This window comes from Triturus cristatus, chromosome 6, assembly GCF_964204655.1.
Source record: "Triturus cristatus chromosome 6, aTriCri1.1, whole genome shotgun sequence".
NCBI classification, from domain to species: Eukaryota; Metazoa; Chordata; class Amphibia; order Caudata; family Salamandridae; genus Triturus; species Triturus cristatus.
The window spans coordinates 908,905,857-908,928,106 of NC_140589.1; the positions used below are offsets into that span (position 1 = coordinate 908,905,857).

Sequence of the window (22,250 nt, forward strand, 5' to 3'; positions counted from 1 at the left end):
GTAACTGGACGGGGTTTCTGGGGTTGCCGAGTATGAAAGGCACGAACTAAGGCAGGTGCGTTACGGACATGTGAAAGGGGCTCCCAGGAGCGTTCTTCTGGGCCATATCCCTTCCAATCCACCAGGTAAAAGAGCTTCCCCTTTGTTCTACGGGAATCAAGGATGGCCCGAACCTCGTATTCCACGTGGTCATCCACAGGAACCGGAGGAGGGGGCTCTGCTATCAAGCAGTCGGGATGGGCAGGACGTAATAGAGAGACATGAAAGACAGGATGGACTTTCATGTGAGGAGGCAGTGATAGCCTCATGGCCACCGGATTGATAACCCGTGCTATGGGATAGGGACCTATGTATCAAGGCAATAGTTTCTTGGGTCCCCGTGTGTTGAGGTTCTTGATAGACACCCACACCCTATCCCCCGCTACGTAGGTGGGTTTGGTTTGCCTGTGTTTATCTGCATGTTGTTTGTACGTTTCTTTGGCTTTGGCTAGCTCGAATCAGGCTTGCTGCCATACGGTGCGGAGGAAGGCATGATGCTCCTGTATGGTAGGTATTCCACAGGTCTGGGCCTCTTCCCAGGGGGTCGTTCTGGGATGGTATCCTTGGAGACAATAGAACGGGGAAACCCCAATGGCAGCATGTTCATTGTTGTTGTAGGCGTACTCCACCATCCACAACACGTTGGACCATTCTGTTTCAAAGGAAAGCAGCAAGCAACGGAGGTATTGTTCCATGGTATGATTCGTTCGCTCTGCCTGCCCATCTATTTGGGGATGGTAGGAGGATGACAAACGTGCTTCCATGTGCAAAAGAGAGCAGATCTCCGTCCAAAACCGGGACACGAATTGAGTTCCTCTGTCTGTTATCAGTACTGAACGGAATCGAATGTAGTCGTACTACGTTCTGCATGAAGATGGTTGCCAATTCCGCAGCTGAGGGTAGACGTTGCAGTGGTACGAAATGTGCCATTTTTGTTAGATGGTCCACGATAGTAAGGATGGTAGTGTATCCCATGGTGGTCTTAGGAAGTTCCACTACGAAGGCCATCGAGACCGTGTGCCACGGGCAAGGGGGAACAGGAATGGGATGCAACAGCCCTACCATGGGTTGTGAGGTTGTCTTTCCTTGAGTGCAGATGGTGCAGCGATCTGTGTAGGCCTGTGTCTCAAGGTTCAGGGTAGGCCACCAGAATTGTCGTTGAAGAAGGTCCTTGGTCTTCTGGTATCCCGGATGACCGGATAGGGGGTGATCGTGGCACAGAACTAGTGCTTGTTGCTGGTGGGTAGGTAGTGGTAAGTAATACCGCCCCTCCTTGAACAGGAATCCATCTTCTTCTGTAAGGCCTTGGATGTCTCCGATCCAGTCTTTCGGATTCTTTTGTTTTAAATCGTGGTGCAGATGAGTTAAGAAGGAGGAGGAGGTCACTGTCCCCTGGAAGCATCGGATGGGAATAACAGGTACTGGGTCCGTGGTGGGTGCCTGGTCTTCGGTTTCCTCTAGCCTGGACAAGGCGTCAGCCTTGGCGTTCTCCCTCCCGGGACGGTAGGTGATCTGGAAATCGTATTCATTGAAGAATAGTGTCCAGCGTAGTTGCCTCGCCGTTAAGGCTCTGGCTGACCGAAGGAACCGTAGATTTCTATGGTCGGTAAAGATCGTTACCGTGTGTTTAGCGTCCTTCAGGTAGTGTCGCCATTCCTCAAACGCTGTTTTAATGGCCAAGAGCTCCCTATCTCCAATGGAGTAATTGCATTCTGCTGGTTGTAGCTTCCTGGAGTAGTAGGTTATCGGGTGGAGCAGATTGGTTTTGCTCTCTCTTTGTGATAAGACACCCCCTACGGCATTCTGTGAGGCATCGGCCTCCACTATAAAGGGGCGATTAGGGTCAGGGTGCTTCAGTATCGGAGCTGAGGTGAACCTGGTTTTTAATTCTTGAAAAGCCTGTTCTGCTTTGGCGTTCCATAGGAAACGTGCCCCTTTACGTAACAAACATGTAATGGGGGTAACAATCCGGGAAAAGCCCGCAATAAAGCGTCGGTAGTAGTTTGCGAATCCAAGGAACCTTTGGACTTGTTTCACGGAGCTTGGGGATGGCCACTGCAATATGGCGTCAACTTTTCTGGAATCCATTTGAACGCCTTCCGGTGTTAGAATGTGTCCCAGGAATTCTACGGTTGTGGTGTGGAACACGCTCTTCTCTAGCTTCACATACAGCTCGTGTTGCTGCAGTTGCTGGAGTATCGCTCGTACATGTTGGAGGTGCTCCTTCATATCTGCGGAGTAAATCAGTATATCATCGATATACACGATGCAGAATCTGTCAATGAATTCTCTTAACACCTCGTCAATGAAATATTGAAAGGCGGCTGGGGCATTGCAGAGTCCGAAGGGCATGACCCGATATTCGACCAACCCGTACCGTGTTCGGAAGGCGGTTTTCCACTCATCCCCTTCACGGACTCTGACAAGATGATAGGCCCCTCGTAAATCCAGCTTTGTATATATGGCAGCATCTTTCACTTGATCCAGTAGGTCGGGTAATAAGGGTAGAGGATACCTGCTCTTAATTGTTATGGCATTCATCGCCCTAAAGTCAATACACGTGCGTAGATCGCCTTCTTTCTTCGCCACGAAGAAGAGGGGGGAAGAGACGGGAGATTTGGAATGGCGAATAAACCCATTCTGTAGGTACTGGTTGAGATAGGCGCGGAGGTGCTCGTTTTCCTTCACTGTGAGGGAATAAACACGGCTGCAGGGAAGCGTGGATCCTGGGATTAAATCAATGCGGCAGTCGAAGTGGCGATGTGGAGGTAGGGTGTTGGCACCTTGTTCGTCAAAGACGCGAGCCAGGTCTCTGTATTCCATGGGTACTGTCTCGTGTGTGATTGTTCCCATCCCGTCCCGTGGCAGTGTACAGGCCTGGACCTCCCTAGTAACGGTTTTCTTCTCCGAGGGGTAGCAATAGCGAATACAATGGACCGAGTCTAATACGGTTTTGCCGGTTGCCCAATTAATCAGGGGATTGTGCTGCATCAGCCAGGAAAGGCCCAATATAAGCCTAAACTGAGGAGCATCGATGATGTCAAAGGCGATAGTCTCTGTGTGCTGGTTTTCCAGCACCATTTGCAGGTCTTCGGTTTGGTATCGGATTAGTCCTGAGGTCAAGTCCGTGCCGTCCACTGCTTTCACCGTTTCGGTTTTACTTTTTGTTCATTTTTGCATGCCCAGGCCCGTCATGTACTGGGCATCGATGAAATTTCCGGTTGCTCCTGAGTCGATCAAGGCTACGACTTGCCATGATGAACCTGTCGATGACTGCAAGACTGCCGGCACGCCCATGTGATGGTGGTCGGCACAAAGGGTAGGGGTCTGTTTTTTCTCTGCCAACAGTCCCAGTAGACAGACCCCGTTTACTACTGGGAGGTCCTGTTTCCCAGCCCTTCTCCTCGGGTGATCGGGAGAACTGACGGAGTCCTCTCTCTGGGTTGGCGGGGTTTTGCAGGACATTCCCGCACGAAATGGCCGCTCTTGCCACAATACAGGCATAGGTTCTGTTTCCGTCTTTTTTCCTTTTCGTCTTTTGTTAAGGGAGCACGGACACCTCCGATCTGCATGGGCTCAGGAGCATCATGGGGTTTTGGTATGTCTCTGTACACAGAGATTCTGGCCTCCCCTCCTTTGGTTTTTTCTGTTCTCCGCTCTTGTAGGCGATAATTTTGTCTGACTACCATATCTATGAATGGGCCGATCTCCTCTGGTGGGTCGGTCATGTGAGAGATGAGGTCTTTCAACTCATCGCGTAGGCCCCTATAGAACACCGACACTTGTTTTGATTCTGGCCAGCGGGCTTCCACCACTAGACGAGTGAAAGTGGTAATGTAATGTAGCAAGTCTGTGTTGCCCTGTTTCAAATTGAGTAATTAGTTGTCTGCGGCTTGCACAAACGTATGGCGGGCGAACATACGTCGCATGGTTTCTTTAAAAACCGGAAAGTTGTATAGCAGAGGTTCATCGTTCTCCACCAATGGAATGGACCACTGAGCGGCGTCGCCTCCCAAATAAGATAGGACAAAGGCGACCTTGGAGGCGTCATCAGGAAAAGCAGTTGCTCTGGCCATGAAGTGCAGGTGGCATTGGTTAAGGAATATGCTATATTTCGTGCTATCGCTATAGAAACGTTCTGGTGCGGCCAGCTGTGCCGTGGGTTGAGCTATGACCTGAACGGGTGGGGAAGCAGTCGAGAGAGTAGGTGGGGGACCCCCCGGGTTGAATATAGGAGGCCTCAATATTCCTTCGTGCCGGGGATGACATGTAGGGGAGGTACCCCAAGGTTCTGTGTTTCCCGCACCTACTTGCCCTTGTAAGGTAGTTATGTCGTTTCGCAGACTACGATTCTCAGTTTGGATACTGACTAACATGGCTGCTATGTCCTGTAAGGTAACGTCGGGGTTGTCCATGTTGCCCGGGTGGGATAAGTAACGTGGGCTTCGGATTCTGTCAGGTCCCCACAATTCTTACCTCCTGTTTGTGGAGAGATCCCACGGGGATGACAAGGACAACCCCCTCCTGCGCCCTTTTCCTCCTGGAAGGACCAAATACACTAACCAGGTCAAAGAGGGAACTGGGGGAGGCTGCCAGGAAGCGGCTGAGGGTGATTTGGTAGATGTCGTGCTGGGGCACCTCCCGTGGTTCTTGGGGTCTGGTGCTGATATCACCTAATAACGATAGAGAGGATACAGGTGTAACAACTGCACCAATTTCAGGGGAACAGACATATGCACCTTAAACAGTGGGCAGACACTAGTAACACTAGCTATGCTCTCCTCAATGGTTACCTGAAAGAAGGCGCTCCTGCGCTGGGGTGAAGGGTCAAGGCGTGTGCGACTTCATGCGGTTTGCACGAGCTGCCAGGGAAAGGGTCAAGCGCTCCTGCGCTTTGTAACGGGACAAGATCAAGCGTGAAAGAAACAAGCGCTCCTGCGCTGTCTTAGAGGGGCAAAGTGAGTGCGACTCCGTGCCGTCGCACGAGTCACGGAATGACCAGGATGGAAGCGCTCCTGCGCTGACTTCGAGGGGTAAAGTGAGTGCGACTCCGTGCCATCGCACGAGTCGCGGAAAGACCCGGGTTCAAGCGCTCCTGCGCTGATGTGGAAAGCAAAGTAAGCGTGACTCTACACGAGTCCTGATGGAAGTATCTGTGGGCGCCCTTGCGCGGTCCAGACGGAGGGTCTGGTTGCAGGTAGAGCCTTCGCTTATGCTCCTGCGTATCCTGCGAAGCTCCGTGGAAGGATCCGAAGCGCTGATGTGGGCGTCTTCCGCTTTGAAATACCCAATCCGCCGGAAGCGCTGGCCGGCCGGTGGCGTCAGCTGTGTCGACCTCAGCTACTAGACTGCTACCCTGTTTGGAGTCTGTAGGGGGGAGGAGTCTCGTTACAGACGAAAAAGCCTTGCTTCCGTTCGTCAGGAAGCGAGGAGGGGAGCGAGAATATGACACCTAAGCAGGTTTCTCTGGGTGGTGACCAAACCAGGGACCAAAATCCACCAAAGGGGTAGATTTTGATGGGTAAATTTGATGTCTCCACCTTGTATTTTGGAACCTTTTCTGCAGCGGGCACTAGGCCGAGCCACACAAGTGGGGTACCGCTTTTATCGGAAGAGGCGTGGGAATGTTGGTTGGCAGGAATTTTGTGGATAACTGCGTATTCCAGAACTGTAAAGAAAATGTGTGATTTCAGACAAATTGAGGTTTTTATTGCATTCTGGGTAAGAAAAGGTAGTAGAATTTATGCAAGTCACACCACCCAGGACCCACCTGCTGTCTAGTTTTCAGATATGCCTGGGTTTAGTAGGGATAGATCTTGTGAATAAGCACCGTTTTCACATCCTATATTTTTCCCTAAATATATGTATCTCTGGTATCTTGTGAGGTTTCTGCCCCTCCTCGAGATCAGTTTGGTAATAACCCTTACCCAATCTGTCCCCATGGGGTAGGTAGAACTTTAGGAGTGCAGTACTGCCCGATATCTGGGCGGGTCATTCTCAATCCTTTTATCACTATTTCTTCCCCTTGTGCCTATTTGGCTTTCTGCCCACTGGGAGGCAGATGGTGGGTGAATACCCAAACCCTCCAATCAGCCATCAGGAAGGGCAAAAAGAATGTTAGCCAATGTTGGGACGCTCGAAACACGGGTGGACCACTCTCACCACTTGTGTTTTTTTTTTTTGCGTAAAGTCTACTCAGCTTTCTGTTCCCTAGGGGGGCACATTGGGGGTACACAAACCCAATCGCCCACTGGGGAACAGCAAAAACTACTACACTCGTTCTAGGGTGTGGCACAGCCTGATGCCTGAATGGCCACCCCTTCCAATTTGTTTGGGGGTGTTTTTAATGTTCCTAGTGGGATGACTGCAGCGCCTGGAGTGAGAAAAATTGAGGTAAGCCCATCCCATCCACACATAGTGTCGCAGAAAGTCTAGTGCACCCTTTCTGGGGTGGGGGCATGGTCCCAGGCCTGGGTAGGTAACCCCTTCTTTTTTTGTTGCTTTTTCTTCAATGTCTACTGAGCTTTCTGTCCCCAAGGTAAAAATTGCTTGAAATCCCCTATCTACCCCAGGTGAGCGTGTGTGTGGGGGCTGGGGAGAGACTATGGGCCAATGCCTGGTTGGGCTCCTTCACAACCTTTTTCGCACTCTTTATACCCTAGTGTCTAATGGGCATTCTGCACTCTAAGTATAGAAAGCCCTATGCCTTAGTCAGGTGGGGAAGCACAGGCTCATGCTCCGAGGGTGCTACTCTTCCTCGCAACAACATTTTCCCCCGCAGTTAGTGGAGTGGCTCTTCGCTTGGGTGATCATAGTAACAGTGCAATCCCCAAGCAAGGATCCACTAGGGAGAGACAGTGCTGGATAGGGGACATTCTCTTCTTTCCAGAGCTGCCTCTTCCATACAGTTCACTATGGCGGGGTGAAGAGTTATACCCTCTAACAAAAATCAAAAGTGACGGCAGACCGCCCCATTACCACACTTTGCTTTCACTTTTGTTTTGCTTTGACGTCAGTGCATTGTGCATGCTGCTTGTTATAACAAAACTTAAAAAAAAAAAAAAGAAAGCAAACCAGGACATGGAGGAAGCTCTTCCACCCTACTCCCCACTGACTTAAGAAAATAATGTGTTTCTGGTGTTCTTACCAGAATTTGTTTTCTTTTACTTGAACTTGTCGGCATGTTGGTGCAAGTCGCACTATATAAGTCTTGCGGCTATCAGGAACATATCGACAGTCAAACTAGTAAGATTAAGATCCTTAGAAGCTCAAAGGAGTACTAATGTATGTTTTTTTTAAAGGCTTAAATCCAAACACCAAGATTATTTAAAGAAAATAGCACATCTTTTTTTTGTCATACTCTTTCCCCGTCTTTAGTTAGAAGACTGAGAGCTTTAGTATGGTGTAACACGGGGATTGAGGTATTTCAGGGTGCCTGGATTTGGCGCCAAATTTATGGAAATGGCTAAAAGCAACTTAGACCCAAACTGTAATAACATTTTAGACATAAAAAAACACATCATCGTAGGACTACGGATTACCAATACAAAAGGTACTTTACTTACATCACTGCTGACTGGTCCCGAACTGTGTCCTGATGAATCTGGCTCTTCTAAATACAGAGTGTAAAAGTCTGGTCTAAATCAAACAGTACCAAAATATGTCATGTTTTGTGAAAATAATGAACGATGAATGCATACAAAGTACATTGAAATCACTTCAGTAGAACGACCTACTCCATAAACTACACAAAAACAAGTATACTTTCATATTTCCTTTCCAGCTCCCTTCCTCCAACCTCTATCTAATGCCCCCCTTTCCCTCTCCACTATCCACCTCTCCTTCCACCGCTTTCCTCACCCAGCTCTCTTACTCCACATAACACTTCATCCTTTTCTACCCTTCAGAGCTCCAGAAAGTTTGTTGAGGGCCTTCTGGCTCCCCGTACATGGCACATGTGGATCCATTTTCTTCCTAATGAAGACTTGTTGTGCTCACACACTGAGCTTACAAAATCAGCCAAGCACACACTGTGCGCTTTGAACCCCCCCCCACACACACCCCTGGCCCCACTTCCCAACATCTGCAATAAGATCAACATGGATTCTTAAACAGGAAAATGGCTGTGATTGCAAAGTATATTATGATTTATCTAAATTCAATCTATCCAGCCGTTGTGGAAATATGTAGTTCTACTGTAAGTGATCTGGGTGTAGGGTACAATGTTACATGTTATGTTTTCATACTACTCATAATTTAAAACGGTACGCTACATTGTTAAGCCAATTGTTAGTACAAGAGATCCGTAACAGAAGATGATGACCAACATATCCAATGTCATAAGTGTTTTGTTTCTGTAAAGCTAAGATCTGAATTGTATTGTAATGTAAAATGCAAGTATGTTGATAAAAATAATAAAAACAAAGTTAAACAAAATAAATTTAATCTATCAAGCCATTCCGTGAAACTTAGGCCTGGCAACAGGCCGAGGATTGAAAACTACTCCTATGTCAAGAGAGACATGTCCACTCTACACATTGAAAGACTCATGGGTCTTGAACTACGCCACGTCAATGAACTGACGAAAGGGTAACATGAAGAACTTTATGAAATTCCTTGATAAATTATTAAATAAGCAAAAAAAAATTTAAAAAGCTGGCCTGGGGATGATCCTTCAGTATGTTAGGATGTCAAAATTCACATGGCACGATTCAGGACTGTGATGCAGACATCACAATTGAACTTTATTGCCAAGTCGGTTAGCCGTCATGAATGAACCATGTTATACACCCGAGAAAAGATACAATCTGTAAATGTAAGTAGGCTAATAATGTTTTTTCAACTATCTTTCTGGGTATCTTTCTTTTTTGTGCTGGTATATTACACCAATCATAATATGCCTTAAAACGATCTCCAAGGCACGTAGCAGGCCAACCAATAAAGCCAGCTATAGGTCCTCACCATCCGGGCAATATTAAAACTTTGGAAAACAGGGATATGGCTGCGGGCATTGTTCATAATACAACTCCTGGGTGGGCAGCAGCTTAGCGCTGGATTCCTCAACTGCACACCCCTCTGTCTCTCCCCCTTATGGCACAGAGAGCAGCTTTATCCAGAGCTGCAGACCAGCCTTGGCTACTTAGGTCACTTTCAGAATGTGGTGAAGCAGCAGGCGGTGCAGAGGGTGGAGGAAGGGGTTAAATACTAGTATCACCTGGTCTCCTCCTCTGCGGTGGTTTCCAAAGCGAGGAGCAGAGGCAGCTTTAAGGTGTTATGCACAGTTAGGAAAGGTGTATGGAGTACTTGCACCCTTTATTATACTTGGATTCTATTAAATTGAAATCCAAGTAAGTAATCAGTAATTATACTATTTAAAGGTTTACTTTATGCGAGTTTTATACCCCACCACCAAACATTAAAACTACACATTAGCAGTTAAACATTACCCCTGAGAGTCAAAGCCTATACAGAGGCCCTTGCAATTTGGTGAGTTTGCACTTGTTCCAGTGGTTTCGGGAAGAAAAGGAAGGGCTCGGAGTACAGATCTTCATGCTCCAATATGGATTCTGCTCGCGGAGCACTCAAGAAAGTGTTCCAGAGAGGAACCATTACCACTTGTCGCAGAACTTCCTTTTTAGATACAACTACAGCGATGCCAAGCATCTCTTAAGTACATCATGTACCATTCCATGGTGTGTGGACTACCAATTCACACAAGACATGAACTGCTTGAGGAGACACGAGTCGTTTGCAGAGTGTACAGCCCAGCATCTAGGTAAAAGGAAGGAGGTGGTGGTCAGCAAATTAATAATCGTCTTCCATACACCTAAAATCCGAGTTAAGCATATTAATCCAAACCCGGACCAAAGAGTTCTTCCATTGCACAAACCTTCGGGCTCTGAGAGGGCAGCGACAACAGTGTGATTCTTAAAGAAAGCTTTCAACTTTTCATTAGCATTCCGAATAATGTCTGCAGTTTGCTTGTGGAGGTGGTGCTGAAACCAGCTCTAAGAGTGGTGCCATGGACAACATGAGAATTGGCGTAGAGTACAAAAGGACTAGCACATTCATCAGCAAAGGTTTCCTAGGACTCAGCTCTGAGGCAAGAGCCCTAGAGGTTGTGGACTCAGGGGGCAATTGCGCTGGGGCGGCAAGAATTGCCGAGACAGGAGGATAGCCCACCCCGCCCCGCTTAGGAACTAGCCCCAAGGGAAGAGGAAAAGTCATGCAGATATAGAACATGTCCTGTTGCAAGGCTTCAGCCGGTGACAAATCGACAGATGGAACCAGGAACTCCAGTATAGGTTTCTCAATAAATGGGACCGACTCATAAGAGAAGTAGACCAGCATTAGTATAAAGACACCACTGTGTCTCTGAACAGTCCTGGCAGTGGGGCGTTTTGCTCATGGAAGAGGAGGATATCTCCTCTGCTTCTTCTGGATTTTTTTCTTTTTCCTGGAAAACCCATTGGGGTGGGTCACTAACAACTTACCTGAAGAAGTAGGAAAACACGTTTCGAGCTTTCTTTACAGACCTGGGAGAGAAAAGGTTTGACTTTCCACTCCTTGAAGGGCTACAGGTGCATAGAGGTGCAGAAGTCAGAGTCCAAAGGATTGTTGCCATGCATCAGAAGCCACACATAGATGCTGTGGGATTAGACACAGACATCTTCTTTTGACACCTTTGAAGGGGTTTGAACCCTGAGATCATAGGATGGGACATTTGGCCTAATCTGCTGTCATAGCAGACTTGAGAAAACTGTGTGTTTTAGGTGAGGAAAAACATGAATTGATCCAGAGCCCCAGGAGACACCTTATGCAGGCTAATGCCATCACATCCTGGGCAAACAATGCCATAAGGGAGGTTCTGGATCACTACTGTTGAAGTAAATGTTTTACCGATCTGGTGTGGCATCTAGAGAATTATTCATAAAGTGAGAAATCTGCTGGATGAAATACCTGCATGGAAAATGTGGTGACAGGTAACACAACCAGGGAGTGCACTGTTTAATATACAATCACTATAAGCAACAGTTGTGAACACATGAGGTACCATCCTAGGTGGGTTGTACCCAATACTTTACCTGTTAAAGAGTACCTGACCACCCTATATCTGAGTGGACAAAGACAAACCCATCTCACCTTTCTTCCATGATGCACCTAAGCCTATGATTTCACTAAGGGGTATGATCAAAGAAGGTGGAATCGAATGACCCAGACCTGTAATCACTTTCTCTAATAACACTATTAAGAGGCCTGACTTATATGGATAGCCATCATCGGAAGAAGCAAGCTAAGGCTGGGGTCCCTATCAAATTGTTCTTTGTTGAACTGTGCGTCACATTCCTTCAAAGCAGAGGGGGAAAGTGTCCTCTTGTGCCAGTACTACTAATTTACCTGCACTGGAATCCATCTTACATTCTACTCAGCTCCAAACTACCAGCATAATAATACTCTGAGCAGTCTGCTGGCACTTTCTTACTAGCTCAAGAACTTTAATAGTGGAGTCCCGCAGAGTCATTCAAACCTACTCCTCAAACCCACTGTGTAGGTTAGCCGAGGGGAGCCTACACAAACTCTACCCAGGTCAATTGCCATTTATATCTATTCTGAGACGACCTGGATATATTGCCTAATGTGTTGGCATCCCCAAGTTCTGTAGGCTCAATAGGTGTGACAAACAGAAGGTTCTACGTCTCTACCTAGTTTGGGCACGGCCATTTTAATAACCACCAACAACAACTGTGGGCTCACAGCACATAGAGCATCATGAGACATTTTCTTGCTATTAGCATTGCTCATCATGTCATCGCTGTTGGTATCGCTTTACACAACTTGTTCCTCTGAACCTCAGGCCAGACACAGGTTCCCTCAACACAAATGTAGCAAGGGTTGCCATCTTAAAATTCACTGGATGGGAGAATTTGTCATGGCTTTCAAAAGTGTTGCTGAACTCTGTAATTGTATTTCACATTGTATTAAAAAACTATTCAAATCCATCAATGCAATAAATATCAGCTGGGAAAGTACTACTACATGGCAAGTGAAATACCCTGTGGTTTTCAGTAGGTGAATATGCTTGCTGACTGGAGAAGGTTGGAAAATCAACCCATCATTTTACATTGACTTTGCTTTTTAACAAACATTCTACTAACCTTTCTCCTTCCGGTAGCTGCAGCCATCGCAGAACAGTTACGACTCTTTCTTCAAAGGCAATTTTCCTATAACAGGTTTGAGACATTCATTAAGAGGCATTTGGACTATGCAGAAGGAACGCTTTATTAAAATTGAAAGTACAAAATGCTCGTGCATCCGCTTGTTTTTGTTTGATATATTTTTTTTTTGAGTTCAAAATGTTTTATTAAATTTTTCCATAATAATGAACAAATACAGACAATACAGAAAAAATTTATCATAAGCGAAAATACCTATATAAAGTAAGAAATTTCTAAAAGCAACTCTAAATACATTAGTTAAAGAAGTATAAATAATCAATTAAAGGAGGGAAGATAAACTAAAAAGAAGGGAAGGGAGGGAGTCAAGAAAATTTGCAATGTCAACTTATTAGAAAAAAGAGCTACATTCATCATATAAGGCTTTAAGTAGAAGGACTGTAAAACGGTGGATCAAGTATAAATATACAATTATAAAGATAAGTATACATCTAAAGGTAACCAAAAAGAGTGAAACAAATTAGAGTTATGATTGATCCCTTTCAGGGATAATTGAGCACCTCTTCTTGTAAAAATGACCCATGACCACCAAGCATGAACCTATAAAGACGAAATATCCTTCCAGCAAAATGTAATGGACTTTAAAGCAGCTGACAGTAGGAAATTAAACAGTTTACCTTCTAATTCAGTTAAGTTATGCAGAAGACCAACAGATTTACATATTAATATTTTGTAAAGAAATAACATCATGAATATGAAATATTTGTTGAATAATATCCCAAACATCAGACAAAAATTTAAAAATTAATGGACATTCAAAAAGCATATGTCGTAGTGATCCAGGAAGTAATTTACAATGCCAACAAATGTCGTCTTGCATCAGTTTAGCACGAAATAAACGTACTGGGGTCCATAAACAATTAAATAAAATATAAGAATTGGTTTGGTAAAGTGAAACAGGCAGCCATCCTGAAATACTATTAAGCCAAACAGTCATCCAAGTATCGTTGGACAAAAAAAGTGAAAGCTCAGCATTCCAAAATGTTGAAATAATATTTAAATTGTTTCCTATAGAATTAGATAATTTTTTATATAAAATAGAGACAGTATGTGATGACGTAGAGATAGTTCGAATATATAGTGCTAAATCTGCTTTAACATTAAACGGAATACCATGAGGGAAGGAGTCTAAAATTGAATTACATAAAGACTCATATTTAATAAAATCAGATTGAGGTAAACTAAATTTCATTTGTAAAGCTTCAAAAGAAATAAAAACATTGTCAAAATAGATATCTTTAAGATAAAAGATACCAGCTTTAATCCAAGCATTCCAAAAATTAACATTTCTATTCAATTTAATCACATTACTATGCCACAATGACATATCTTCAGTATGAATCATAGGGGTCAAAAAAATTGAATCCAGGTCATTAAAAATGAGTTTAGTGGATTTAATAATAACCGATTTATGCACATATGTTGACCTATTGGACATTGTTAGCAAGGTGGTCAATGGAAAAGGATCCACAAGAGACTGCTCTATATGAAACCATGTAGGTTGGTTATTTAAAGAGGATGGAGGAAACCATATGGAACTTTGTTTCAGTATAAATGCCTTGTGATATAGAAAAAAGTCAGGCAAGCCAAATCCAGCATTGCATTTGGGTATTTTTAATTTTTTATAACCAATACGAGTTGATTTATTATTCCAGAGAAATTTGGAGAGAAGTCTATCAATGTCTTTATAGAATTGTAATGGAAATTGAATAGGAATCATAGCAAGTGTATAAAAATTTTTAGGAGCAATAGTCATTTTAATGGAGTCCATTCTACCCCACCATGAGAGGTGAAGTGAAGACCATTTAGACGTTTTATCTTTGATATAATTCAGAATAAAGTTACTATTTAATGTTAATGGTGCTTTTATGGAGGACGCAAATAGAATCCCAAGGTATTTTAATTTATCTTTTTGCCACACAATATCAGCCATGGGTAACATATCAGGAGTACAAAAAATGTTGAAGAAGAATTCAGTTTTATTAATATTAAGTTTATAGCCAGAAACCATGGAATATTTTGCAATAATTTCTAATAGGGCAGGCATTGAGGATATAGGTTCACTAATAAATAACAGCACATCATCAGCATAGGCTAAGGTTTTGATATTAATCTCCTTAATCTTAATACCTTTAATATTAACACAATTTCTTATATGAGTAAGGAAAGGTTCAATTCCAATGAGAAATAAAAGTGGAGAGAGGGGAAATCCTTGTCTTGTGCCTCTAAAAAGAGAAAACTGACTAGATACTTGGCCATTGATAAATAAACGAGCAGTAGGGGCATAATACAGAGCAGATATCATGCGTATAAACGAAGTACCAAAATTAAATGATAATAAGGTTTGAAAAAAAAATTGCCAATGGATTTTGTCGAAAGCTTTCTCTGCATCCAAAGCCAAAATTCCTGCGGGGGAACTTAAAGTGGAACGCTGTTCAATAACGTGTAATAAGGTTCTTGTGTTATTTGTAGAATATCTATTCTTCATAAAACCGGATTGATCAAGCCCGCAAGGCCCCGGGGCTGGATGGTTTCCCCCTTGACTTTTACCAGACTTTTGCGTCCCAGCTGGTCCCCCAACTAGAGTTGCAGTTCCAAGCGGCTCTAGACGTGGGAGTCCTACCGCACTCCATGTGCGAATCTGTCATAGTATCCCTCCTTAAACCGGATAGGGACCCGCTTCAGCTAGGCTCCTACCGGCCCATAACTCTATTGTCGGCAGACTATAAAATCTACGGGAAAGCCCTGGCGGACAGATACACCACGGTCCTCCCGCGGCTTGTCCACCCGGATCAGAGTGGATTCGTGCCTGGTAGGCACACCTCTTCGAATATCCGGCGGCTGTTTCACGTGCAAGACCAGGTGCAGGGTCGTTTCCCTCGGGCAGCGTGCCTGGTGCTGGACCTCTAAAAGGCGTTCGACACACTTTCTTGGGCCTACTTGTTTCAGGTCTTGTTACGCATGGGTGTCGGGCCCAAACTGCTGGCCTACACTCGGCTCAGCTACTCCTCACCCAGCTCCAGGGTACGCATAGGCCCTCTCATATCGGACTCCTTTCCAATCCGGCGCAGCACTAGACAGGGGTGCCCCCTCTCCCCCCTGCTGTTCGCGATGGAGCCGCTGGCGGTCCTGTTGCGGGGGGCGGGCGAGGAGTGGGGCATCCCGATAGGGGATCATACCCACGCAGTGTCACTGTACGCTGATGACGTCCTCATATATGTCCGGGACATCGCGATCGACCTGACTCCGATTTCATGCATCTTGCAGGATTTCGCGGAAGTGACAGGCCTCACGGTGAACTGGGCCAAGTCCACTGTTTACCCCTTAACACAGGTCGTGCCCCAGGGTCCGATACGACTCGGAGACAATGCAATCTCGTGGAGTCCCCATGCGGTCTGATACCTCGGCGTTAACTTATATCATACGCCGCAAGACATATATGAGGGGAATTACCGCAAGTTGATGGGCGACATTCGTTCCCTGGTTCATTTCTGGAAGGGTCTCCACCTGGCTGTCCCGGGAAAGATAGCCTTTGCGAAAATGATCCTGGTGCCGCGCCTGCTCTACCTCTTCTCCAATCTCCTGGTGGTTCCCCCGAGATCCCTGTTTCGGGAATTGGATACCCTGCTCGGGACCCTCATCTGGGGCAACGGCCGCCGGCGGATAGCCCTGGCAAAACTGCAATTGCCCCTTGATCAGGGCGGGTTGGCGGCTCCCTCATTCGAGGCGTAATTCCTTGCTGCCCAGTTGCAATGGGTGTCGCGGTGGACGGCGGGCAGGGCGCCCGAAGAGCTGCACACAGCGACGGGGCGGATTTCGATCCCCGCTGTCCATCGCATGCTGCTGCCGGGGGCGGCACCGCCGACTTCCCGGCCCCTTCAGGTCATGACGGCGCGGGCCTGTTTGGCGCGTGTTCACCGACTTAGCCGAGGTATTCCCCTGTACTCCCCGTTGTTACCACTGGCGGGGCTACCCAGGGGACGGGCATACTATACGGAGCACATGATGCGGGTGTGGACGGATCACGCGGTAACAGAGGTGGGGATGTTGTTCTCTGGTGAGAGCCTGCAGCCTTTTGAGGCGCTGGTCGGAGACTTCGAGCTCCCCATGGGCCAATTCCTGCAGCATAGATAGCTCCTCCTGGACTGCCGTAGGCTGTGGGGGGGGATTGAGGCGGAGCCCCCTTCACACCCGGTCATTCATGCGGTACTCCAGATGGGGCCCGGCCGCCATCTAGTCACATGGATATACAAGGCAGTGAGAGGCCTGCGGAGTCCAACGCTGGCGACCCTCAGGGAACACTGGGAAGATGATTTCCAACGGCCCCTGCATGATAGGGAGTGGACGAGGGCTCTAGGATACACTAAGAAAGTGTCACGCAACTATCGGTTTAAGAACATTCAGTTGCATATCCTGCATAGGGCGTATTTAACCCCTGAAAAGTTGCAGAAATATTTCCCCGGGGGGTGTTTGGCTGCCCAAGATGCTCGGAGCCTGCCGCCTCATTTAGGCACATGTTTTGGGACTGTCCGACGCTCTACAGTTACTGGCAAACGATTCACGCTGCCCTAGAGACGGTCACAGGGCTCCAGGACCTGGGCACATGGGAGGCGTGTGCGCTGGGAATTCATGGTCGGCATAAGCGGCAGAAAGTGGAGAGGAGGTTTGCTTTCTTAGTGTTGATCCTCGTTAAACGTTGCATTGCTATGCATTGGAAGGCGCCGGGGGGTCCCCCATAGCGGCATGGGTGGGGGCTGTCAAGAAGTGGGGCAAGGCGGAGGATACCACACTCAGAAAGGAGGAGGCGCGGGGGATGCGCAAACACCCGATCTCCATGCCCTGGGCCATGCTCATGCACACATTCACGCAGGAAACTGAGGCAGCGGCGAGTTCGGGAGTGATAGACCCATTGGGGGTGCCCGCCACTCCGGACCCCACCCCGGGCAATGCGCAGGCGGGTCCGGCACCCGGTGTCTCGCAGGGGTTGCCACCAGGGGCCCCACAGCCAGAGTCCTCATAGGCCGGGCTATAAATAATCAATTAAAGGAGGGAAGATAAACTAAAAAGAAGGGAAGGGAGGGAGTCAAGAAAATTTGCAATGTCAACTTATTAGAAAAAAGAGCTACATTCATCATATAAGGCTTTAAGTAGAAGGACTGTAAAACGGTGGATCAAGTATAAATATACAATTATAAAGATAAGTATACATCTAAAGGTAACCAAAAAGAGTGAAACAAATTAGAGTTATGATTGATCCCTTTCAGGGATAATTGAGCACCTCTTCTTGTAAAAATGACCCATGACCACCAAGCATGAACCTATAAAGACGAAATATCCTTCCAGCAAAATGTAATGGACTTTAAAGCAGCTGACAGTAGGAAATTAAACAGTTTACCTTCTAATTCAGTTAAGTTATGCAGAAGACCAACAGATTTACATATTAATATTTTGTAAAGAAATAACATCATGAATATGAAATATTTGTTGAATAATATCCCAAACATCAGACAAAAATTTAAAAATTAATGGACATTCAAAAAGCATATGTCGTAGTGATCCAGGAAGTAATTTACAATGCCAACAAATGTCGTCTTGCATCAGTTTAGCACGAAATAAACATACTGGGGTCCATAAACAATTAAATAAAATATAAGAATTGGTTTGGTAAAGTGAAACAGGCAGCCATCCTGAAATACTATTAAGCCAAACAGTCATCCAAGTATCGTTGGACAAAAAAAGTGAAAGCTCAGCATTCCAAAATGTTGAAATAATATTTAAATTGTTTCCTATAGAATTAGATAATTTTTTATATAAAATAGAGACAGTATGTGATGACGTAGAGATAGTTCGAATATATAGTGCTAAATCTGCTTTAACATTAAACGGAATACCATGAGGGAAGGAGTCTAAAATTGAATTACATAAAGACTCATATTTAATAAAATCAGATTGAGGTAAACTAAATTTCATTTGTAAAGCTTCAAAAGAAATAAAAACATTGTCAAAATAGATATCTTTAAGATAAAAGATAGCAGCTTTAATCCAAGCATTCCAAAAATTAACATTTCTATTCAATTTAATCACATTACTATGCCACAATGACATATCTTCAGTATGAATCATAGGGGTCAAAAAAATTGAATCCAGGTCATTAAAAATGAGTTTAGTGGATTTAATAATAACCGATTTATGCACATATGTTGACCTATTGGACATTGTTAGCAAGGTGGTCAATGGAAAAGGATCCACAAGAGACTGCTCTATATGAAACCATGTAGGTTGGTTATTTAAAGAGGATGGAGGAAACCATATGGAACTTTGTTTCAGTATAAATGCCTTGTGATATAGAAAAAAGTCAGGCAAGCCAAATCCAGCATTGCATTTGGGTATTTTTAATTTTTTATAACCAATACGAGTTGATTTATTATTCCAGAGAAATTTGGAGAGAAGTCTATCAATGTCTTTATAGAATTGTAATGGAAATTGAATAGGAATCATAGCAAGTGTATAAAAATTTTTAGGAGCAATAGTCATTTTAATGGAGTCCATTCTACCCCACCATGAGAGGTGAAGTGAAGACCATTTAGACGTTTTATCTTTGATATAATTCAGAATAAAGTTACTATTTAATGTTAATGGTGCTTTTATGGAGGACGCAAATAGAATCCCAAGGTATTTTAATTTATCTTTTTGCCACACAATATCAGCCATGGGTAACATATCAGGAGTACAAAAAATGTTGAAGAAGAATTCAGTTTTATTAATATTAAGTTTATAGCCAGAAACCATGGAATATTTTGCAATAATTTCTAATAGGGCAGGCATTGAGGATATAGGTTCACTAATAAATAACAGCACATCATCAGCATAGGCTAAGGTTTTGATATTAATCTCCTTAATCTTAATACCTTTAATATTAACACAATTTCTTATATGAGTAAGGAAAGGTTCAATTCCAATGAGAAATAAAAGTGGAGAGAGGGGAAATCCTTGTCTTGTGCCTCTAAAAAGAGAAAACTGACTAGATACTTGGCCATTGATAAATAAACGAGCAGTAGGGGCATAATACAGAGCAGATATCATGCGTATAAACGAAGTACCAAAATTAAATGATAATAAGGTTTGAAAAAAAAATTGCCAATGGATTTTGTCGAAAGCTTTCTCTGCATCCAAAGCCAAAATTCCTGCGGGGGAACTTAAAGTGGAACGCTGTTCAATAACGTGTAATAAGGTTCTTGTGTTATTTGTAGAATATCTATTCTTCATAAAACCGGATTGATCAAGCCCGCAAGGCCCCGGGGCTGGATGGTTTCCCCCTTGACTTTTACCAGACTTTTGCGTCCCAGCTGGTCCCCCAACTAGAGTTGCAGTTCCAAGCGGCTCTAGACGTGGGAGTCCTACCGCACTCCATGTGCGAATCTGTCATAGTATCCCTCCTTAAACCGGATAGGGACCCGCTTCAGCTAGGCTCCTACCGGCCCATAACTCTATTGTCGGCAGACTATAAAATCTACGGGAAAGCCCTGGCGGACAGATACACCACGGTCCTCCCGCGGCTTGTCCACCCGGATCAGAGTGGATTCGTGCCTGGTAGGCACACCTCTTCGAATATCCGGCGGCTGTTTCACGTGCAAGACCAGGTGCAGGGTCGTTTCCCTCGGGCAGCGTGCCTGGTGCTGGACCTCTAAAAGGCGTTCGACACACTTTCTTGGGCCTACTTGTTTCAGGTCTTGTTACGCATGGGTGTCGGGCCCAAACTGCTGGCCTACACTCGGCTCAGCTACTCCTCACCCAGCTCCAGGGTACGCATAGGCCCTCTCATATCGGACTCCTTTCCAATCCGGCGCAGCACTAGACAGGGGTGCCCCCTCTCCCCCCTGCTGTTCGCGTTGGCGATGGAGCCGCTGGCGGTCCTGTTGCGGGGGGCGGGCGAGGAGTGGGGCATCCCGATAGGGGATCATACCCACGCAGTGTCACTGTACGCCGATGACGTCCTCATATATGTCCGGGACATCGCGATCGACCTGACTCCGATTTCATGCATCTTGCAGGATTTCGCGGAAGTGACAGGCCTCACGGTGAACTGGGCCAAGTCCACTGTTTACCCCTTAACACAGGTCGTGCCCCAGGGTCCGATACGACTCGGAGACAATGCAATCTCGTGGAGTCCCCATGCGGTCTGATACCTCGGCGTTAACTTATATCATACGCCGCAAGACATATATGAGGGGAATTACCGCAAGTTGATGGGCGACATTCGTTCCCTGGTTCATTTCTGGAAGGGTCTCCACCTGGCTGTCCCGGGAAAGATAGCCTTTGCGAAAATGATCCTGGTGCCGCGCCTGCTCTACCTCTTCTCCAATCTCCTGGTGGTTCCCCCGAGATCCCTGTTTCGGGAATTGGATACCCTGCTCGGGACCCTCATCTGGGGCAACGGCCGCCGGCGGATAGCCCTGGCAAAACTGCAATTGCCCCTTGATCAGGGCGGGTTGGCGGCTCCCTCATTCGAGGCGTAATTCCTTGCTGCCCAGTTGCAATGGGTGTCGCGGTGGACGGCGGGCAGGGCGCCCGAAGAGCTGCACACAGCGACGGGGCGGATTTCGATCCCCGCTGTCCATCGCATGCTGCTGCCGGGGGCGGCACCGCCGACTTCCCGGCCCCTTCAGGTCATGACGGCGCGGGCCTGTTTGGCGCGTGTTCACCGACTTAGCCGAGGTATTCCCCTGTACTCCCCGTTGTTACCACTGGCGGGGCTACCCAGGGGACGGGCATACTATACGGAGCACATGATGCGGGTGTGGACGGATCACGCGGTAACAGAGGTGGGGATGTTGTTCTCTGGTGAGAGCCTGCAGCCTTTTGAGGCGCTGGTCGGAGACTTCGAGCTCCCCAGGGGCCAATTCCTGCAGCATAGATAGCTCCTCCTGGACTGCCGTAGGCTGTGGGGGGGGATTGAGGCGGAGCCCCCTTCACACCCGGTCATTCATGCGGTACTCCAGATGGGGCCCGGCCGCCATCTAGTCACATGGATATACAAGGCAGTGAGAGGCCTGCGGAGTCCAACGCTGGCGACCCTCAGGGAACACTGGGAAGATGATTTCCAACGGCCCCTGCATGATAGGGAGTGGACGAGGGCTCTAGGATACACTAAGAAAGTGTCACGCAACTATCGGTTTAAGAACATTCAGTTGCATATCCTGCATAGGGCGTATCTAACCCCTGAAAAGTTGCAGAAATATTTCCCCGGGGGGTGTTTGGCTGCCCAAGATGCTCGGAGCCTGCCGCCTCATTTAGGCACATGTTTTGGGACTGTCCGACGCTCTACAGTTACTGGCAAACGATTCACACTGCCCTAGAGACGGTCACAGGGCTCCAGGACCTGGGCACATGGGAGGCGTGTGCGCTGGGAATTCATGGTCGGCATAAGCGGCAGAAAGTGGAGAGGAGGTTTGCTTTCTTAGTGTTGATCCTCGTTAAACGTTGCATTGCTATGCATTGGAAGGCGCCGGGGGGTCCCCCATAGCGGCATGGGTGGGGGCTGTCAAGAAGTGGGGCAAGGCGGAGGATACCACACTCAGAAAGGAGGAGGCGCGGGGGATGCGCAAACACCCGATCTCCATGCCCTGGGCCATGCTCATGCACACATTCACGCAGGAAACTGAGGCAGCGGCGAGTTCGGGAGTGATAGACCCATTGGGGGTGCCCGCCACTCCGGACCCCACCCCGGGCAATGCGCAGGCGGGTCCGGCACCCGGTGTCTCGCAGGGGTTGCCACCAGGGGCCCCACAGCCAGAGTCCTCATAGGCCGGGCGCGCTGCTCCTGCCCCCCCCCTCGCCCCCTCCCCATCTCCGCGTCCGCGCCCACACCGGCCCTCTCCCACATGATGGTCCGATCACAAGAGCGCGCAGCTACTAGTACTCCCGACGGGCGACACAGTGCACCCCCCCCATTTCCCTGGTTTTCTACCCCCAGTTAGT

General features: G+C 46.7%; 1 protein-coding gene across 1 annotated transcript in view; it reads right to left on the reverse strand.

Annotated features, from left to right (window-relative positions):
* The window catches only part of ENPP1 (ectonucleotide pyrophosphatase/phosphodiesterase 1), a 519,644-nt gene that overhangs the window by 198,564 nt on the left and 298,830 nt on the right, over positions 1-22,250 (reverse strand). The window contains exons 10-11 of the mRNA XM_085611568.1: positions 12,195-12,260; positions 7,605-7,677 (exon numbers count right to left, since the gene is read on the reverse strand). Coding sequence (XP_085467694.1) covers positions 7,605-7,677; positions 12,195-12,260 — 139 coding nt within the window. The remainder of the gene's footprint in view (positions 1-7,604; positions 7,678-12,194; positions 12,261-22,250) is intronic.